At 38.3% G+C, this 22,728-nt stretch overlaps 1 protein-coding gene across 11 annotated transcripts in view; it reads right to left on the reverse strand.

Moving 5' to 3' along the window:
* The window catches only part of LOC104599265 (uncharacterized), a 46,135-nt gene that overhangs the window by 13,112 nt on the left and 10,295 nt on the right, over positions 1-22,728 (reverse strand). For 2 of the 11 annotated variants that reach the window (XR_016082334.1, XR_016082330.1), the window contains exon 2: positions 1,958-2,525. The exons of 2 other annotated variants lie outside the window; for them this stretch is intronic. Coding sequence is in view for 3 of the 9 variants with exons in the window: in XM_088897505.1 (XP_088753631.1) it covers positions 12,303-13,208 (906 nt within the window). In the remaining 6 variants the exon portion in view is untranslated. 7 more of the 11 variants (XM_088897504.1, XM_088897503.1, XR_016082336.1 and 4 more) reach the window with 6 other exon arrangements.

Below are 22,728 nucleotides of genomic sequence, written 5' to 3' on the forward strand. Positions count from 1 at the left end.
CACCATGTTCAGGCCAAACAAGAATGCAAACACATATTGCTAAGACACTAGTTTCTTGTAGGCCTTAACATCCTTATCGCTTTCCCATTCAATACTCAAGAAATGATCTAATTCCTTACAGATAGCTATGAGAGTATGGTAAATAGATAGAGTTTGATTGTCCCCAAATTTCACGAGTTGTACCCACCCTTGTAAAGTTTTGTTTGATTAGTGGTAACATAAAGTAAGAAGCCAAGTCATGATTAAGCAGTTTTCATAATCCCACTTATTATGCTCAACAGTCCATGGTTTTCAGAACCAGACTGGATCGGATAGTTGAACCAAAAAAACTAAAAATCGATCAAATGACCGGTTCTATTTTCCCCCAAAACCGTTGATTTTGGTTAGCAAACCACTGAACCGGGCAGTTAACAGTTTGAGCGATTTTGACCATTTTTGAATTTTTTTGTGTCAAAATGGGCCAAGTGTTCAATTCAAACAGTCAGACCGTTTGACCAGTAACCAGACCCCTGACCGGTTCGATCCCCAGGTCGGTTTTAGTTTACTTATAGCATGCCAAGTAACTCTTACCGTCAAACATGAGTAATAGTCGTTGGAAAACACATATGGTTCACACCACCATTCAATGCTCCTTGAGTAGAAGTCATCCTAGAAGCCACCCTTTTTACTTCAGTTCACATTGAGAAAAGAGGCACCACCACCGATCACTAAACCAGCACCAACTCAATGGTCGAACTCTAAGTTACTTGAGGAAAATCAGTCCCACGCTCTTGAATGACAAACCAGACCACTCCCAAGTCGAGGAAGGCTAGTCACCACCAAATCAGACCACATGGTCCTATGATACCATAAAAATGAATTCACATATGCCCCCCTCCCCACAGAACGTGCCTCAAAAACGCCCCACATGCATATCTCAACGTGTATTGAGAAACATCTCTCGTACTTGTCATTGGGAGATGTTCCCAATACACGGTTGGGATGTGCTGTGGGAGGCTGTTAAACCTCTTCACAACATTCAGCCACCACCATCACGCACACAACCAGGAAAAGAGAGGAACAAAAACACTTGAAGCTGTCCTAGATCAAGTCGATTAACTGTTCTTGAGTCAATCACAGAAATCAGACTAAAAAAGGAAGAGAAGTTCATCAATCTGTTCTCAGACACTGGACTCCTGCTCAAATACCATATTAACAGCAAGAAAACCAGGAAAAATAAACATAAATAAGAGGAGAGAAGAAATAAGAGACAAGTTCTTGAGTCGAGAAGAGTTGGCTGGCGGTGACTTCGGTATTATTTATAGTAGGGTGACTCAGCAGTTAATATGGTATTTGAAGTGGGGTCCTATTCCATGGTTGAGTAGTTTGCATAAATAAGCTATATTGAAAAATATGTGACCCATAAAGAATTTTGGAGGTCTTTAAGGATTAAGATTTCCCAATTAAATTAATCTCAAGTTCCGATTAAAAAATGATGCTGTAGCTAAAGAGGAAAAGTAGTGGGTAATGTGAAATACAGGGCACAAAAGAATTCGACTATAATATCTTTGAACTACAACACCTACCAAAAAATATCTTCAAATTGCAACTTTTTACCAAGGCATTGAATTTCTTCTGAAAGCCAACATTGTTATCCAAATCACAAAGGTGATGGCTATAGTGGGTTACCAATGAAAGATGGTTATTGTAGAACCCAGGTGTAAAGAATGAATATCAGTTAATGAAACTACAAAAGTAACAAAAAGAATTCAGAATATAACAGCATTGTAGAAATTCTAAGATTGGATTTAGAAAACAGGATTTACTCTGCTACAAAGATCCAAGAGCTTTATGCTTATGATGTCAATAGTTGTAGTTATTATTTATTAACCATATATGTTGGTAAACATGTTATGGCATTAGGTAATTACTCTCTTTTCTTCATATGAGATGCATAAAATATTGAAAGAGTTATAGATAATAGGAAAAGAGTTATAAAATTATACCAAGAAACCATTTTATAGCAGCCATCACAGACATTACATTATTGAAATCACTTTCTTGTTCATTCAGTGCTTTTTTCATTATGATTTTGAAACCACAGAACTTATAGGGAGGCCCCAAAACTGGTGCATTCACATGTTTCAAGACCTGGTATCATCTTGCAAATATAGATGACTTTAGCCAGAGCCATTAGGATATATGCATATAAAAATAAATAGATATAATGATCATATCCACAACCTGAATAAATTTTCCAGGAAGTTTTCCACTTGTATCCTTATGTGGAATGCTAAAGTAAAATCTCTGCCTATTGTTGAAGGGAATTTTCAGATTTGGCATATTGAATTCTCCCCGATATTTTTTTGGAAGGTTATGTATGGCTGTCATTTCAATGTTGATTAGAATTTACTAGTATCACAATAATTTCTTTGCAACATCCAGAAGCTCATCTATGCCATCCTTCACAGCAAAACATTGTTGTGTTCATGCAGCAAAAGAAACTCGTGAATGAAGTATATCCCCCATTAATAACATTACCAATCCTGAAAGAAATCCAGTAGCTTCTTGACGAAATTAGTCAAATGTTTAAATATTTTACCTAGCTATTTGATCTACATAAACAACTGATCTCCAGTTATGCATAGTATATTATATCCATGACAGCATACAAATGATAGAAGAAAATTCAAGCCTAAACTATGACCAAGGAATGCTGAAGCCTAAGCCATAATCTGTTACTTTTGCCAAGGCATAAACGGCATTAAACAGAATGAAAGGCCATGCATGAAGTATATCCTCATCATTTTTTCGGACACATAACAATCAACTTTATTGTAATAAAGAATGTTAGTATCTCCAAGGAATAAGTGCATCTCAATTGTCCCATGAAGGACAAAAATACCGCTTATTTTCTCAGCAATATTATCAAAATCAAGCCCTAAGTTACTATTATTTTGATAATTAAAGAGGTCAAGTATAATTAGGTCTAACCGAGTCAGACCCAATAGTCCCAATTAACAAGCAAGTTCACATCTCCGCCCCACAACGCCCCACAGCACATCCCCGCCGTGTATTAGGAACATCTCCCGATGATAATACCAGAACTGATGATGTCATCATCGGAAGATGTTCCCAATACACAGCAGGAATGTGTTGTAGGACGTTGTGGGGCGGAGATGTGAATTCTTAACGAGCAGCTCAGATATGGGTCTTATCTTGTTCCGATTAATAATCAGATCAGGACTGGTACTCCCTGTCCCAAACCAGGCACAATCCATTGACAGCCCTAGATTGCAGGGAGTTAGACAATTGTGGACCATGGTGATAGAGTTAATTATTTGATAATGAGGTTGGGAATTTGGTGATATGTGGATATTTTCTAAGGGTTATTGGGCCGGAATATTCTTATACTTTTCCCCGTCTCTTATTCTTCTTTAATGAGTTACTATTTGCATATACACAAACATAATGTAAGCAAAAGCAAGTGTACCTTGGCTTTTTTTCTTATAGAAGCATACTTTTCATTTTCACAGATGGAGTGAGAAATGTTTCAAAGAAGAAAACATTTTGAATCCTTAAGCACCTAAATGTTTAAAACAAAGAAGTTAGTCTAGCATCTCAGGAAAGTATAGATTCTCATGGCATCATGGGTGCAAAATACATATTTATATACCTTTGCAAGTAGGGGCAGATCGTCCAAAGCAATCTTAAGAAGGATAATCTTAATATCAGCACCTGACTCCTAGCATTATCAACACCAGAGGCCACATAGGCAATTTTTTTTTGCTTGACACAGAAGTGACAGAGGACCCTATCTGGTACTTTCTGGCAATTTTGTTTTGCTTCAACAAACATGTGCAGCTTTTGCAAAACTCAACTACTTTATTGAAAACTATTAGAGTTGCCAATAGGTAAGGTATAACTAAACCACGTACCAAACCAACTGGACCGATTATGTCAGTTCTCATTCTCTGGTTTGTGTCCTGATTAATAATTGGGTCAGGAGTTCTTTCTATTCAAAACCAATTATATAGTCAATAATATATAAAGTTCTCCTGGTTTTCTTGCATTTCTTTCTCCCCAGCATCCATACGATTGTAACTCTTGTACAATTCCACATTGTTCTACTCCTTTTCTTTCAGCATCTAACCACAGAGAATCAAACAATCTATTCAAGCCAACAGGAGATTAAAAACTAAAAAGTGGTATACAATCTCACCATTCAATTTGCACATGATACACCGGTTAGGAAATAAAGGCTACTAGTCTCCTTTTTTGCAAAATGGAACAAGTGTTGATGCTCCCATGAAAAAATTCCCAATAAAAAGCCCCATTTTTTGGGGAAATAGGTGCACACTAGACTTCCTTCACAAGAAAGGACCTAGAGGGGAGAGAAGTGACCCTAACAAGCATATTTAAAAACGAAGCATAAGAAACTTATCCGCAGGGTTAGGAACTTAGATACAATAACAAATTTAGATTCTCTTTCATAGGGGACTCCCCATGCTAGAGATATTTCCAGAATTTAATCTTGTTTCCGGAAGAGATATCATACTCAATGTGATTAAGAAGCATGGGAAAAGTATTATGGATTGCCTTCCAAGGAGAAGCAAGGATAAGCCGGATAGCTTTGCATAGAATGTAACTTACAATGGATTGCCTTCACCAACTTCTAAGGCATCTGATTTTGGAAAAATATATTGCAATGAAGTACAAATAAAAAATGGAACTTACGGTAATTTAAAAAAATAAAACATTGTTAAGATATCCTGAAATTGGCAATTGCATTTGTGTTTTTATTTTCCTGGGTGGGCAAAGCAGATTAGAGGTTAGTAGGTCAGTACATAAAAACAAGTATCAAACCCGCTTTCCAGATATCAAGAAAGATTATTTTTTCAGACAAGATAGAAAACATGTAACCTTGATAATAAAAAGTAAAATCTCCGCCATAAGATAAATTGTAGTATGCATTTAAAACTTTTCCTTGGGGTGGGTAAGTAAGCTGAATTGGGCAGTGGACCTCACTGCCAACTGATCAAGAGAAAACTTCCTTGAAACTAGGTAGCAAATAAATTATTTGATACGGATGCAGTTGACATCAGATCTGAGATAATGCATCCTACCTTTTGAAATCAAGAAAAGAATGTAGCACGCCATTTCATGAGGATTATATCCGAAGAACTTTCATCTTAATTTAGCAAAGAAAAATCAAATGCAGTGGTACAAATTTGTCAGGACGAAAAGACTTTATTCATTCCACTAAATAATTATTATAAGAATAGGTTTGAAACAAGCTCCACCATTACTATTTTTAATTATTCAACATTTGTTTAACATCTGAAGTTCAAAACATCAAACTCAATTTTACAGAATTTGAAAAGGCTACTTCTCATTTTCTATACAGGTTCATCCTTCTAGCTTCTACTGTTAAGAAGCATAATAGATGACTCTAGATTCAAGATTTTGCTCTTAAATGTATAAACAATTTCCAGTTGGATTTCCACATAAAAACTACAACAAATTCATTTTCTCAGTTTAAATGAGAAGGATAAAACTTCTTTGGAAAGTTTCAAGCTTTGAAGTTAAAGATTAATGAGTGCAACAGATTTCATTTTGAAAGATTGGAAAAAAGTCAAACTAGTAAAATAGAGTAAATTTATCAATAACAAAGTTTTTTTTTTGAAGTTAAACAAAGTTTTTTTTTGATCAATAACACACTTCATTAATTAATCACAAATAATTACAAAGGGGAAGATAAACTTTCTTATCTTCCAGCTGAGGCTTGAGCCCCCAAGAAAGGAAAAAGAGAGTTACAGCCCCAAAGCATAAACTCCCTCTCCACCCCTTGTTTAGCTAACACATCAGCAAAAGAGTTAGCTAATCTTTTCACCCAACTGATCTTGACTTCCATCTCTTGAACCAACCACCTAAATTTCCTCCTCTCATTGTTGTAATTCAATAACCCATTGTTGTCTTTATTCAGTCACCCTACCACCATCTCCAAGTCCCTTTCAATTATAAGTGTTCTTATATTCATCTCCTTAACTCTCTGGACTCCTTCCATAACCGCATAGGTCTCAGCTCTGAGAGAGTCACCCACTCCAATTGGGCCTGAGAACAGGGCTGAAACAATCCTCTAAACACACCCCAATCCCCGAGTGTCCAGGATTCCCTCTATTACACCTATCAAAGTTTAGTTTTAAGAAACCAGCTGAGGGAGGGGTCCAAGACACACTTATTCCAGTTCTGGTCTGAGTGCAACTAGAAATCTCATCCCACTTCCTCAACATGTCATCCACTGTGTAATCTGTGAACAACTCTGAGGATTTCAGCCACTGTACAACCCTTATATGGATCATTTCTCCCAGTTCTTTAGCACCTCTCTCACTTCAAAGAAGATCCTGGAGTTTCTTTCTTCCCATCAAGACTAGCATACCGCAACCCTCAGGCATCTCCACATGGTTCTACCCTTTTTCATATGCCACCTAAAGAAAAAAGGGGAAAAAAGACTTTGCATTTTTTATGGAGGGTTTCATATACACCCAAAAAGGGAGAAAACCCACTCCCAAATAGACTTTGCAAATTGGCATGATACCAATAGGTGAAAACCAGTCTCCCCAGCAGCTTTACAAAGAACACACATGTGAAAGCTGTTTGAGGGTACCACAATCAGGTTGTCAAAGAAAAGAGGGTATACAAGAGCTACTTTGGTTTGAACAAATGGAAGGAGAGGAATGCACGAATTATCAAGGAAAAAGACAAAAAACAAGGATGCTTTAATTGAAAGCATTACAGTTAGGGAGGCACATTGATTAAGAACAATGTATTGTTCTTAGATTTCATTATGCATGATGTTTACAAAAATTAGGCAGCAATTGTTGCTTCCTCAATGAAAAACGCAAGAAAACAAGGAGAAATAGGAAATCATGAAAGAATGGATGGCTGAAACTGAATATTGATAGTAATAGTAATGGTAATCCAATGCCCTTTCGGATAGGGGGACACAAAAACTACATTAATCAAATTATTCACTTTACAATACGAGTAATCCCATTATTTCATTTGAAGAGAATTAGGTAGAAATTATTACGATCTAACCAAAAAACAATTGCCACATGGACCCAATGCTAAAGCAGACAATTAGGTGATGGTCTCCACTGCAATAAATTAGTGACAATATCAATTCAAACCAAGCCTTAATGTTAAAAATTAGAGAGTGCAACAAATTTCATTTGACAGATTGCAAGAAAGTCTAATTAGTCAAATAGAGTAAATTGATAAGGAAGAGCAAGAGAAGTTGGAAGAAGTTGTGAGGGAAACAGTGGGGTTAAACAAAGATTTTGACAGATTTCATAAGGGACTCCCCATCCTAGAGATACTTCCAGAATTTAATTTTATTACCAAAAGAGATATCATACCCAATGCACTAGCCATCAAGGAGAAGCAAGGATAGCTTTGCGTAGAACAACAGTATCCCAACCATTCTCTCGGAAAATCATAGCTCATGAATAATGGTTGGGATACTAGACTATCACATAGAGCTACTATGCCTCACTCCACGGAAATCCATCAACAATATCGACCCATTCTACCTTAATGTAATCAGGCATGACCTTTTCTTCGGCAATAAAATCAGATTTTGGGAAGACCCTTGTGTTGGGGAGTCTCCGTTAAAAGATATTTACCCCACTCTTTACCTATCTCTCTTAAATGTAAACTCATTTCTGAGTTTGCTATCTCCTCATCTCCTCCGGGCTCTGGACAGAACTCTGGGTTTAGAAAAAAACTTATAGAGATTCTAGAATTCCTCTTGTTTCAAGGAGATTGGGCTGTCGTTTGTGGGTCCCCAGACTTACCGGACAATTCTTGTACCTTTTTAAAATCTTTAATTTCGTCTAGTCCTTCCACTTGTCCTTCCCTATGAAGGGAAATTTGTGCGTTCTAATCCCTGCGAAAATTAGTTCCGCCTACTAGGAAATCTACCAAGGGGCATTGATGGCTTGTAATTGTTACAAATTAAGCAAGAAACCCAACAAGTATTTTTCCGGGCCCCCTTGCATGTGGGTGGTACCTCCCTACTAGTTGATTGTAGCAGCAGAACTTAAGCTATTCAGTTCAGTTCTATAGAACAAGAGTTTCAATATCTAGAGTTCCAGTTGATTCTAGCAACAGCGGCAGCCAAGCAGAAATAATATCGCTTGTAATAGGTGTCTAAACCAAGTGCAGATGGCTCCTTGGCTTCCAGACATTAAACTGCGACAGCTACAAATAAACATTTGAAAAATTCCAAAAACAGTAATCATAGCAAACAAATATAGATAACACCATTACAGTTTCCAAAGTCAAGATAAATAAGTGAAACACTAAAAAGTGAGATGCACCTCTTACAGTTTCCAAAGCCAAGCGTTGATGTTAAAGATTAAAGAGTGCAACAAATTTCATTTTGAAAGATTGCAAGAAAGACTGATTAGTCAAATAGAGGAAATTGATAAGGAAGAGCGAGAGCAGTTGGAAGAAGTTGTGAGGAGGGAAACAGTGGATTTAAACTAAGATTTTTTTATCAAAACACAAATGAAAATTTTGTTCATTAAATTTAAAAAGGTACTACAAGAGGTTGTGACTACAAACAAGGAGATATACTAACACCCTCAACTATCCCACCCACCAATACATTTTACATTACACCAAATTCAAAAAAAAGTAGTTGTGTATTAAATCCCTAGTTAGCCAGGCAATAAGCCAAGCCATTAACTGATATTTGAACCCATTTAGTTTCAACCTACATGTCCTTTGAGAACAATTTGGAGCACATTATTTCATTCCTAAAGAGCCAAGCAATACATACCTCCATCAAGCAGCTAACCATAGAGGAGTCAAACAATCCATCCAAGTTAACGAGAGGATCTCCTTACAGCCAAAAAGAGCAATAACCAAAAAGAGCAATAACCATAGAGGAGTCAAACAATCCATTCAATTTTCACTTGATGCAACAATTAGGAAATATAAGCTAGCCAGCTCTCCTTTTTTGCCACATGTCACAAGTGTTAATGCTACCATGAAAGAATACCCAGCAAAAAGTACTAACCTTTGAGGGAATTGAAGCACACCGGACTCCCTTCACAAGAAAGGACCTAGAGGGGGTCTGACCATGATAAACATATTAAAAAAGGAACCACAAGAGAACTTACCCGTAGTGTTAGCAACCCAAACGATTAGAAACAAGAAAAAATTTAGGCTCTCTAAAATTTCTCCTAAAACCAAAATTTCAATCAAAACCAAGGGATGAAGAAACAACAAAGAACAAACTCAAAATTTGGTTTAGTCTTAAAATCAGATAATGCACAGAGAGAAGGAAACACATCTTTCATAGGGGACTCCCCATGCTAGAGATACTTCCAAAATTTAATCCTATTCCCAAAAGAGATATCAAACCCAATGTGATTAAGAATGGGAAAAGTATTAGCCATCCAAGGAGAAGCAAGGATAGCTTTGTGTAGAACAACAGCATCCCAAGCATTCTCTCGGAACCCATAGCTCCGTAATGGATGGGATACTGGACTATCACATAGAGCTACTATGCCTCACTCCATGGAAATCCATCAACAATATCCTCCCATTCTACCTTAATCTAATCAGGCATGACCTTTTCTTTGGCAACAAAATCAGATTATGGGAAGACCCTTGTGTTGGGAGTCTCCGTCAAAAGATATTTACCCCTCACTCTTTACCTATCCTCTCTTAAATGTAAACTCATTTCTGAGTTTGCTATCTCCTCATCTCTTCCCGGCTCTGGACAGAACTCTGGGCTTAGAAAAAACCTTATAGGGATTCTAAAATTCCTCTTGTTTCAATGAGATCGGGCCGTCGTTTGTGGGTCCCTAGTCTTACCGGAGAATTTTCTTGTACCTTTTTAAAATCTTTAATTTCGTCTAGTCCTTCCACTTGTCCTTTCTTATGAAGGGAAATTTGTGCGTTCTAATCCCTGCAAAAATTAGTTCCGCCCACTGGGAAGTCTACAATGGGGTATAAATGGCTTGTGATTATTACAAATTAAGCAAGAAACCCAACAAGTATTTATCCCTATTGGCATATTATGTGCAAATCTAATGACGAGACGGCTTGCAACTTACAAATCTCAAATCTGTTTGTCTATTAGTTGATTGTAGCAGCAGAACTCAAGCTATTCAGTACAGTTCTATATAACAAGAGTTCCAATATCTAGAGTTCCAGTTGATTCTAGCAGCATCAGCATCCAAGCAGAATTAATATCGCTTGCAATAGGTGTCTAGACCAAGTAAAGATGGCTCCTTGGCTGCCAGACATTAAACTACGACAGCTATATTTAAACATTTGAGAAATTCCAAAAATAGTAAATATAGCAAAGAAATACAGATAACACCATTAGAGTTTCCAAAGTCAAGATAAATAAGTGAAACACTAAAAAGTGAGATGCATCTCTTACCGTTTCCAAAGCCAAGCGTTGATGTTAGTAGAAGATCAAGACTGTAATCAGTCTTGAATCCTAATAGGTTTTAGGTTTACAAAACATAAGAAAAGTGAGAGAAAAGAGAAGGAATAGAAGAGAAACAGGAGAACACAAGGGGTTGAAAGGAGGGACAGATTCTAACAGATCTGCCGCCACCACTCTCTTATTATTTATAGGTTATGTTCAGTACATAATGGAAATGACAGATCTGCCCTTAGTACTTAAATGATAAATAAAGTAAATAAAACTGAAATAAATAATAACTGAATTAACAAAGTGACACTACTATAACTGAAACAAATAACTACACATGTCCTATGAACACAGTGAGGACCACTGTTGTGGGGCCCACATCAGTGTTCTCTACACTCCCCCTCAAGTTGGGAGTAGATATCTATCATTCCCAACTTGGATAGGTTTGTCTCTAACTTCTTCCTTGGTACAGCCTTGGTGAAGATATCCGCAAGCTGCATATTAGATGTGATGTACGGACGACACACTTCTTGTGATGTGACCCTCTCTCGCACAAAATGTCGATCAACTTCGATATGTTTAGTTCTGTCATGCTACACTGGGTTGTGGGCTATATTAATAGTTGCCTGATTATCACAATACAACATTAAGGGCTTTTCATAGTCAATACCCAACTCTTCAAGTAGTGACCTCAGCCATAAGATTTCAGCCACTCCGTTAGTCATTGACCTGTATTCCACTTCAGCACTGGAGCGGGAAACAACACTCTGCTTCTTATTCCTCCAAGAGACAAGGTTGCCTCCCACAAGGGCACAATATCCAAAGGTAGACCTTCTGTCATCAACACTCCCAACCCAATCGGAATCTGTATAGACCTCCACCCTCGTGTGATTATTGTTCTTAAGCAATATACTTCTACCCAGGCATCTCTTCAAGTATGCTAATATTCTCTCTGCCGCAAGAAGGTGAGAAGTTCTAGGGGAGTGCATGTACTAGTTAACAGCACTAACTGCATAACTGATATCTGGCCGAATGAGGCAAAGATATAGAAGCTTTCCAACCAACCGTTGGAACATAACTTTGTCTTCAAGAGGCTCCCCGTCCTCTGCACTAATATTGTGATTTTGTTCAATGGGTGTATCAGCAGCCTTAACACCCAACTTTCTAGTTTCCGCCAACAGATCGAGAACATATTTTCTCTGAGAGATAAAAATCCCCTGCTTGGATCTAGCAACCTCAATACCTAAAAAGTATCGTAGTGCACCAAGATCTTTCACCTCAAACTCTTGATGAAGGAGCTGTTTGATGGACTCAATCTCATGGCTGTCATTTCCTGTCACCACAATATCATCAACATATACTACAAGTAGTGTCAGAAAGGACTCCACCCTCTTGATGAATAGTGTATGATCTGACTGAGCCTGTACATAACCAAACTTTCCAAGGGTTAATTTGAACCTATCAAACCAGGCTCTAAGTGATTGCTTCAAACCATACAATGCCTTGTTCAGTCGGCAAACCTTCTTACCTGTCTCTGTATCATAGAATCCAGGAGGCAACTGCATGTAGACCTCCTCCTGTAAGTCTCAATTCAGAAAGGCATTTTTAACATCCATCTGGAACAAAGGCCAAGAATGATTTGTTGCAAGGGATAACAGGACTCGGATGGTGGTCATCTTGGCTACTGGGGCAAAGGTCTCCAAGTAGTCTATACCATAAGTCTGAGTGAACCCCTTTGCGACCAGTCAGACTTTGTACCTTTCAATGGAGCCATCAGCATTATGCTTCACAGTGAACACCCATCTACATCCCACCGGTTTCTTTCCTTTTGGTGGGTCAACTAGTGCCCAAGTATTATTCTTCAACAGGGCATCCATTTCGACTTGCATTGCATCTTTTCATTCTGGAACTGATAAGGCTTCTTGCACTGTTCTTGGAATAGAACATCGGCAATGGAAGTGAAATAGGACCGATAAGATGGAGATAGATGATCATAGGATAAGAACTGTGAGATACTGTGAGATGTAGAAGTGGTGCAATGTCGTTTCCCTTTGCGAATGGCAATAGGAAGATCAAGATCATCAACAAGAGGGGAAGTGGCAACAGTGGGAGGTGTCTCAGTAGGTTCTGGATCTAGAGCCGCAAAAGGGACTGGAGTTGGCTGGGACTGCAGATGACTAGGATCAACCTGCTTGCATTGCCTGTGATAGACTCTCAACTCTTGCTCCCTCTGACCACCCTCACCACTACATCCTTCATTACCGAGTGGAATAGGTAAAAGAACAGCCCCACTTCCACTCTCACTGCTCTCCCCCTGAGGAAAAACCCTAGGATAATAGGGTGTCTCCTCAAAGAAAGTGACATCCATGGAGACAAACCTTTTCCCTGAAACCGGATCATAACAGCAATAACCCTTTTGAGTTTGTGCATAACCGAGGAAAATGCATTTGGAGGCCTTAGGTTCAAACTTGAAATGATGAGGCCCGAGAAGCTGAACGAAACAGGTACAACCAAAGGTTTTAAGGAGAACAATGAACAACTCCTCGTCTAGGTATAGAAGGGAAAACGGGGTGTTCATATCAAGAACCCGGAAAGGAACTCGATTAATGAGAAATTTCCGTGAGGATAGCATCACCCCAGAAGCGAATACGTACATTGGAGGTAAACATAATGCTTCTAGCCACCTCCAAGATATGCCTATTCTTCCTTTCGGCAACGTCGTTCTGCTGTGGTGTATAAGGGCAAGTGCTCTGGTGAATAACTCCATGGCTAAGAAGGTAGGAGGTTAATGGCTGAGCAAAGTATTCCTTTGCATTATCAGATCTAAGGACTTTGATTTTGGCCCCAAACTGAGTGAGAATCATCTGATGGAAGTTTTGGGTCAGAGCAGGAACCTCATCCTGAGAACGCATAAGATAGACCCAAGAAAAGCGGGTATGGTCATCAACAAACAGTAGAAAATATCTGTACCCACCCATAGAAGAGATATGATATGGCCCCCAAACATCAGTATGCACAATATCAAAAGAGGAATTACTCATTTTATTACTTAAAAAATAAGAGGTTCTACAATGTTTGGCAAACTCACAACTCTCACCTCAACTTTGATAACTCAACAGACTCAAATAAAGCAGAAAACAGACTCTTCAAAGACTTAAAAGACAAATGACTAATCGATTATGCTAAAGCATAACCAGACTCACAGACTGGGAAACAAAAGACTTCTTATCCACTGACTCCTCCCGACGAAAACTCTCTCCAAGCAGATAGATCTCGTTCGTCTCACGGCCAATTCCAATCACCTTCCTCGTCTCCAAGTCCTGAAAAACACATCGGTCAGGGAAAAAGGTTACTGAACAGTTCATGTGTTTGGTAATACTACTAACTGAAAGCAGGTTAGTATCAAGCTTAGGAACATGCAAGACAGAAGATAAAGAGATAGTATCCGATAGCTTGATGTCCCCCTTGCCTGAAATGGGAACAAGAGAGCCATCAACAATGGATACTCTATCTCGGCCAGAGGACAAGTGATAAGAAGTGAACAGTGATGGCAAACTAATCATATGGTCGGATGCACCTGAATCTATTACCCAGCAGTGGTCAATATTACCTGGAGCTGAAGCATGGTAAACTGAGGCTCGAGTACCTAAATGTGCAAATGCAGATGTGGTAGGGGTTGATGGTGTCTGAGATGGCTGAACTTAACTCCCAACTTCCTTTTCCAACTGTATGAGGGCAGCCCGAATATAGCAGCTAAAGTCTCTAGCAATGTGCCTGATGAGGATGTTGAATCAGTGTTCACGGCCACATGAGCATTACCCTTCTTATTTCTTAGTTTTGCTGGGACCAAGTGAGGATGTAGCTTCCAACAATTATCTTTTGTGTGCTTGGGTTTCTTGCAATGTTCACATACCAGATCCCGTTTATCTTCCTTCTTCCGGTCCCTTTCTAGATTACCCCCTGACTTAGGTTAAATAGCTGTCAGGGCTGGAAAAGGGGGCTGAGGCTGCATCATGGCTTTCCTCCTGGTCTCTTCACTATGCACCAGGGAGTATGCTTGAGAAAGGGTCACACTATCTCTTGTCAATATCTGTTGTCGCACAATGTCATATTCTGAATTCAAACCAGCCAGAAACTCAAATACCCTATTCGTCTCGACTTGCTTTCTAAGAGTCTATGCATCTTTGGGACTCTCCCACTCAAGGGTCTCTAGATGGTCAATCTCATGCTACAAGGATTTCAAGGTAGAGAAGTAGACAGAAACTGGCTTCTCTCCTTGTTTAAGGCTGTTCACCTCACACTTCAGTTCATAAGCTCTGGCAACATTAATGGGTTGGGAATAGGTTTCTTTCACAACATCCCATATCTCTTTGCCTGTCTTTGCCCACAAGTAATTTCGGTTGATATGTGGCTGCATAGAATTACACAGCCATGCTATAACCAAATAATTCTCTTGAACCCACTTGGTGTATGTTGGGTCCTCCTTGGAAGGTTCTTTCACATCTCCCAAGAGGTAACCCAGTTTTCCCCTTCCTCCAATAGCCATCATGGCTGATTGAGCCCACTCCAAGTAATTTGACCCATAAAATCTCATAGTTGTAATCTGAAACCCAGTTTCAGATACACAACCATAACTGTTGTTTCCAAAACTACTCTCCCTGACCCTTAAACTCCATCTTTGATCAAGAATTAGTGGCTACAAACTGTTAGAGCCACTATACCAGAAAACAGAGTGAAAACAAGCAGGTCTGAAATCTGATATGAAACCAACACAAATCTGATCTAATCCAAAATCTGATTTGAAACTAACCCAAATCTGATCTGAAATCAATCGCTTATGGATTTCGGTTTACTGCCTTCCAGGGTTACCTGAACCCTAACCTTCGCTGCTTCTTCCTGATTACCAACTCTCTGCAAACCGCGGCAAGTCCTCAACTACTGCAAACCTCTCCTGGTAATCTCCAAGATTCAGTCGCCGAATACTTCTTCATAAACTTCCAGCCCTAGCTAGTCCTCATGTGGTTGGCTGGACTAGACACACATGAGAAGCCCTAGATAGGCTCTGATACCAAGTAGAAGATCAAGATTGTAATCAGTCTTGAATCCTAATAGGTTTTAGGTTTACAAAACAGAAAAAAAGTGAGAGAAAATAGAAGGAATAGAAGAGAAACAGGAGAACACAAGGGGTTGAAAGGAGGGACAAATTCTAACAGATCTACCGCCGCCACTCTCTTATTATTTATAGGTTATGTTCAGTACATAATGGAAAGGATAGATCTGCCCTTAATACTTACATGAAAAATAAAGTAAATAAAACTGAAATAAATAACAACTGAATTAACAAACTGACACTACTATAACTGAAACAAATAACTACACATGCTGTCCTACGAACACAGTGGGGACCACTGCTGTGGGGCCCACATCAGTGTTCTCTAGAAGGTTAAAGATTAAAGAGTGCAACAAATTTCATTTTGAAATATTGCAAGAAAGTCTTATTATCCAAATAGAGGAAATTGATATAGAAGACTGAGAGCAGCTGGAAAAAGTTGTGAGGAGGGAAATAGTGGGGTTAAACTAAGATTTTTTTTATTAGCAACACAACTGAAAATTTTGTTCATTAAATTTAAAAAGGTACAACAAGAGGTTGTGAATACAAACAAGGAGATAAACTGAAACCATCACCTTTCCGACCCACCCATACATTTTACACTACATCAAAGATAAAAAAAATAGTTGTGTATTAAATCCCTACTTATCCAGGCAATAAGCCAAGCCATTAATAGATATTTGAACCCATTTAATTTCAATCTACATGTCCTTTGAGAACAATTTAAAGCACATTATTTCATTTCTAAAGCACCAAGCAACATACACCTCCAAAAAGAGGAATCAAACAATCTATCCAAGTTAAAAAGAGGAACTCACTTACAACCAAAAAGAGCAAGAACCAATCTAAAATACAAGCCAAAGGACAAGAGATTAGTAAGGGGCCTGCAATCTCACCATTCAATTTTCACATGATGCACCAATTAGGAAATATAGGCTGGCCAGGTCTCCATTTTTGTCACATGTCACAAGTGTTAATACTACCATGAAAGAATACCCAGCAAAAAGTACCAACTTTTGAGGGAATAGAAGCACACTACACTCCCTTCACAAGAAAGGACCAAGAGGGGGACTGACCTTGATAAACAAATTAAAAAAGAAACCACAAGAGAACTTACCCGTAGAGTTAGGAACCCCAAGGATTATTAACAAGAAAAAATTTAAGCTCTCTAAAATTTCTCCTAAAACCCAAATTCCAATCATAACCAAGGTATGAAGAAGAAAGAACAAACTCAAAGTTCGGTTTAGTCTTAAGATCAGATATGCACAGAGAGAAGGAAACACATCTTTCATAGGGGACTCCCCATGCTAGAGATACTTCCAGAATTTAATCTTATTCCCGAAAGAGATATCATACCCAATGTGATTAAGAAGCATGGGAAAAGTATTAGCCATCCAAGGAGAAGCAAGGATAGCTTTGTGTAGAACAACAGCATCCCAACCATTCTCTCAGAACCCATAGCACATGAGTAATGGATGGGATACTGGACTATCACATAGAGCTACTATGCCTCACTCCATGGAAATCCATCAACAATATCCTCCCATTGTACCTTAATCTAATCAGGCATGACCTTTTCTTTGGCAACAAAATCAGATTTTGAGAAGACCATTGTGTTGGGGAGTCTCCGTGAAAAGATATTTACCCCTCACTCTTTACCTATCCTCTCTTAAGAGTAAACTCATTTCTGATTTTGCTATCTCCTCATCTCTTCCGGGCTCTGGACAGAACTCTGGGTTTAGAAAAAACTTTATAGGGATTCTAAAATTCCTCTTGTTTCAAAGAGATCGGGCCGTCGTTTGTGGGTCCCTAGTCTTACCGGAGAATTTTCTTGTACCTTTTTAAAATCTTGAATTTTGTCTAGTCCTTCCAGTTTTCCTTTCTTATGAAGGGAAATCTGTGGGTTCTAATCCCTGCAAAAATTAGTTTCGTCTACTTGGAAGTCTGCCATGGGGTATTAATGGCTTGTGATTATTACAAATTAAGCAACAAACCCAACAAGTATTTAACTCTCAGTAGGCATACTATGTGCAAATCTAATGAAGAAATGGCTTGCAACTTGCTAATCTCAAATCTGTTTGTCTACTGAATTTGGAGAAACTTCTGGGCCCTCTAGGATGTGGGTGGTACCTCCCCACAAGTTGAGTGTGGCAGCAGAAATCAAGCTATTCAGTTCAGTTCCATATAACAGGAGTTTCAATATCTAGAGTTCCAGTTGATTGTAGCATCAGCGGCAGCCAAGCAGAAATAATATAACTTGTAATGGGTGTCTAAACCAAGTGCAGATGGCTCCTTGGCAGCCAGACATTAAACTACGATAGCTACATATAAATATTTGAGAAATTCCAAAAACAGTAAACATAGCAAACAAATATTGATAACACCATTACAGTTTCGAAAGTCAAGATAAATAAGTGAAACACTAAAAAGTGAGATGCACCTCTTATAGTTTCCTAAGCCAAGCGTTGATGTTAAAGATTAAAGAGTGCAACAAATTTCATTTTGAAATATTGCAAGAAAGTCTTATTAGTCAAATAGAAGAAATTGATAATGAGAGCGAGAGCAGCTGGAAGAAGTTCTGAGGAGGGAAACAGTGGGGTTAAACTAATATTTTTTTTTATTTGCAACACAACTGAAAATTTTGTTTATTAAATTTAAAATGGTACAACAAGAGGTTGTGAATACAAACAGGGAGATAAACTGAAACCATCACCTTTCCCACCCACCATACATTTTACACTACATCAAAGACAAAAAAAAAAAATAGTTGTGTATTAAATCCCTACTTATCCAGGCAATAAGCCAAGCCATTAATAGATATTTGAACCCATTTAATTTCAATCTACATGTCCTTTGAGAACAATTTGAAGCACATTATTTCATTCCTAAAGCACCAAGCAACATACACCTCCATCAAGTAGCTAACCATAGAGGAATCAAACAATCTATCCAAGTTAAAAGGAGGAACTCACTTACAACCAAAAAGAGCAAGAACAAATCTAAAATACAAGCCAAAGGACAAGGGATTAGTAAGGGGCCTGCAATCTCACCATTCAATTTTCACATGATGCACCAATTAGGAAATATAGGCTGGCCGGGTCTCCATTTTTGCCACATGTCACAAGTGTTAATACTACCATGAAAGAATACCCAGCAAAAAGTACCAACTTTTGAGGGAATAGAAGCACACTACACTCTCTTCACAAGAAAGGACCAAGAGGGGGACTGACCTTGATAAACAAATTAAAAATGGAACCACAAGAGAACTTACCCGTAGAGTTAGGAACCCCAAAGATTATTAACAAGAAAAAATTTAGGCTCTCTAAAATTTCTCCTAAAACCCAAATTCCAATCAAAACCAAGGGATGAAGAATAAGAAAGAACAAACTCAAAGTTTGGTTTAGTCTTAAGATCAGATATGCACAGAGAGAAGGAAACACATCTTTCATAGGGGACTCCCCATGCTAGAGATACTTCCAGAATTTAATCTTATTCCTGAAAGAGATATCATAACCAATGTGATTGAGAAGCATGGAAAAAGTATTAGCCATCCAAGGAGAAGCAAGGACAGCTTTGCGTAGAACAACAGCATCCCAACCATTGTCTCGGAAAACCAAAGCTCATGAATAATGGTTGGGATACTGGACTATCACTTAGAGCTACTACGCCTCACTCCATGGAAATCCATCAACAATATCCTCCCATTCTACCTTAATCTAATCAGGCATGACCTTTTCTTTGGCAACAAAATCAGATTTTTGAAGACCTCTGTGTTGGGAAGTCTCCGTTAAAAGATATTTACCCCTCACTCTTTACCTATCCTCTCTTCAATGTAAACTAACTGAGTTTGCTATCTCCTCATCTCCTCTGGGCTCTGGCAAGAACTCTGGGTATAGAAAAAACCTAAGGGATTCTAAAATTCCTCTTCTTTCAAAGAGATCGGACCGTCGTTGTGGGTCCCTAGTCTTACCGGAGAATTTTCTTGTACCTTTTTAAAATCTTGAATTTTGTCTAGTCCTTCCAGTTCTCCTTTCTTATGAAGGGAAATCTGTGTGTTCTAATCCCTGCAAAAATTAGTTCCGTCTACTTGGAAGTCTGCCATGGGGTATTAATGGCTTGTGATTATTACAAATTAAGCAACAAACCCAACAAGTATTTAACTCTAATTGGTATACTATGTGCAAATCTAATGAAGAAATGGCTTGCAACTTACTAATCTCAAATCTGTTTGTCTACTGAATTTGGAAAAACTTCCGGGCCCTCTAGGATGTGGGTGGTACCTCCCCACAAGTTGATTGTGGCAGCAGGACTCAAGCTATTAAGTTCAGTTCCATATAACAAGAGTTCCAATATCTAGAGTTCCAGTTGATTGTAGCATCATCCATGACCTTTTCTTTGGAAACAAAGTCAGATTTTGGAAGACCCTGGTGTTCGGGAGTCTCCGTTAAAAGATATCTACCCCTCACTATTTACCTATCCTCTCTTAAATGTAAACTCATTTCTGAGTTTGCTATCTCCTCATCTCCTCCGGGCTCTGGACAGAACTCTGGGTTTAGAAAAAAACCCTAGGGATTCTAAAATTCCTCTTGTTTCAATAAGATCGGGCCGTCGTTTGTCAGTCCCTAGTCTTATGGGTGAATTTTCTTGTATCTTTTTAAAACCATTAATTTTGTCTAGTCCTTCCAGTTGTCCTTTCTTATGAAGGCAAATTTGTGTGTTCTATTTCCAGCGAAAATTAGTTCCTTCTACTGGGCAGTCTACCATGGGGTACTATTGGCTTGTGATGATTAAAAATTATGAAAACCAACAAGTATTTATCTCTCAATTGGCATATTATGTGCAAATTTAATGAACAAATGGCTTGCAACTTACTAATCTCAAATCTGTTTGTCTATGGAATTTGGAAAAAGTTCCTAGCCCTCTTGGATGTGGTGGTACCTCCCTACTAGTTAATTATAGAAGAAGAACTCAAGCTATTCAGTTCAGTTCTATATAACAAGAGTTCCAATATATAGAGTACCAGTTGATTGTAGCAGCAACGTCAGCCAAGCAGAAATAATATCGCCTGTAAAAGGTGTCTAAACCAAGTGCAGATGGCTCCTTGGTTTCCAGACATTAAACTACGACAGCTACATATAAACCTTTGAGAAATTCCAAAAACAGTAAACATAGCAAACAAATATAGATAACACCATTACAGTTTCGGAAGTCAAGATAAGAAAGTGAAACGCTAAAAAGTGAGATGCCCCTCTTACAGTTTCCAAAACCAAGCGTTGATGTTAAAGATTAAAGAGTGCAACAAACTTTAATTTGAAAGATTGCAAGAAAATCTGATTAGTCAAATAGAGGAAATTGATAAGGAAGAGCAAGAGCAGTTGGAAGAAGTTGTGAGGAGGGAAACAGTGGGGTTAAACTATGATTTTTTTATTAGCAACACAAATGAAAATTTTGTACATAAATTTAAAAAGGCACTACAGGAGGTTGTGACTACAAACAAGGAGATATACTGACACCCTTAACTATCCCACCCACCCATACATTTTCCACTACATCAAAGCCAAAAAAGTAGTTGTCTATTAAATCCCTCCTTATCAACGCAATAAGCCAAGCCATTAATAGATATTTGAACCCATTTAATTTCAATCTACATGTCCTTTAAGAACAATTTGAAGCAAATTACTTCATTCCAAAAGCACCAAGCAACATACACCTCCATCAAGCAGCTAACCATAGAGGAGTCAAACAATTTATCCAAGTTAACAAGAGGAACTCACTTACAACCAAAAAGAGCAAGAACCAATTTAAAATACAAGCCAATGGCCAAGAGATAAGTAAGGGGCCTGCAATCTCACCATTCAATTTTCACATGATCCACCAGATAGGAAATATAGGCTAGCCGGGTCTCCTTTTTTGCCATATGTCACAAGCGTTAAGACTACCATGAAAGAATACCCAGCAAAAAGTACTAACTTTTGAGGTAGAATAAGCACACTGGACTCCTTTCACAAGAAAGGACCTAGAGGGGGACTGACCTTGATATAAATATTAAAAAAGGAACCACAAGAGAACTTACCCGTAGAATTAGGAACCCAAAAGATAAGAAACAAGAAAAAACTTAGGCTCTCTAAAATTTCTCCTAAAACCCAAATTTCAATCAAAACAAAGGGATGAAATAGGAGAAAGAACAAACTCAAAGTTTGGTTTAGTCTTAAGATCAGAAATGCACATATAGAAGGAAACACGTCTTTCATATGGGACTCCCAATGCTAGAGATACTTCCAGAAGTTAATCTTATTCCCAAAAGAGATATCATACCCAATGTGATTAAGAAGCATGGGAAAAGTATTAGCCATCCAAGGAGAAGCAAGGATAGCTTTGCGTAGAACAACAGCATCCCAACCCTTCTCTCGGAAACCATAGCTCATGAATAATGGTTGGAATACTGGACTATCACATAGAGCTACTAAACCTCACTCCAAGGAAATCCATCAACAATATCCTCCCATTCTACCTTAATATAATCATCCATGAACTTTTCTTCGGCAACAAAATCAGATTTTGGGAAGACCCTTGTGTTGGGGAGTCTCCGTTAAAAGATATTTACCCCTCACTCCTTACCTATCCTCTCTTAAATGTAAACTCATTTATGTGTTTGCAATCTCCTCATTTCCTCCGGGCTATGGACAGAACTCTGGGTTTAGAAAAAAACCTTAGGGATTCTAAAATTCCTCTAGTTTCAGTGAGATCGGGCCGTCGTTTGTCAATCCCTAGTCTTACGGGTGAATTTTCTTGTACATTTTTTAAATCTTTAATTTTGTCTAGTCCTTCCAGTTGTCCTTTCTTATGAAGGCAAATTTGTGCGTTCTATTCCCAGCGAAAATTAGTTCCGTCTACTGGGATATCTACTATGGGGTATTACTGGCTAGTGAGGATTAAAAATTAAGATAACCAACAAGTATTTCTCTCTCAATTGGCATATTATGTGCAAATCTAACGAACAAATGGCTTGCAACTTACTAATCTCAAATCTGTTTGTCTATGGAATTTGGAAAAAGTTCCTAGCCCTCTTGGATGTGTTTGTACGTCCCTACAAGTTGATTATAGAAGAAGAACTCAAGCTATTCAGTTCAGTTCTATATAACAAGAGTTCCAATATATAGAGTACCAGTTGATTGTA

The sequence above is a fragment of the Nelumbo nucifera genome, chromosome 2 (genome assembly GCF_055504915.1).
Source record: "Nelumbo nucifera cultivar China Antique chromosome 2, China Antique-T2T, whole genome shotgun sequence".
Taxonomy (NCBI): domain Eukaryota; kingdom Viridiplantae; phylum Streptophyta; class Magnoliopsida; order Proteales; family Nelumbonaceae; genus Nelumbo; species Nelumbo nucifera.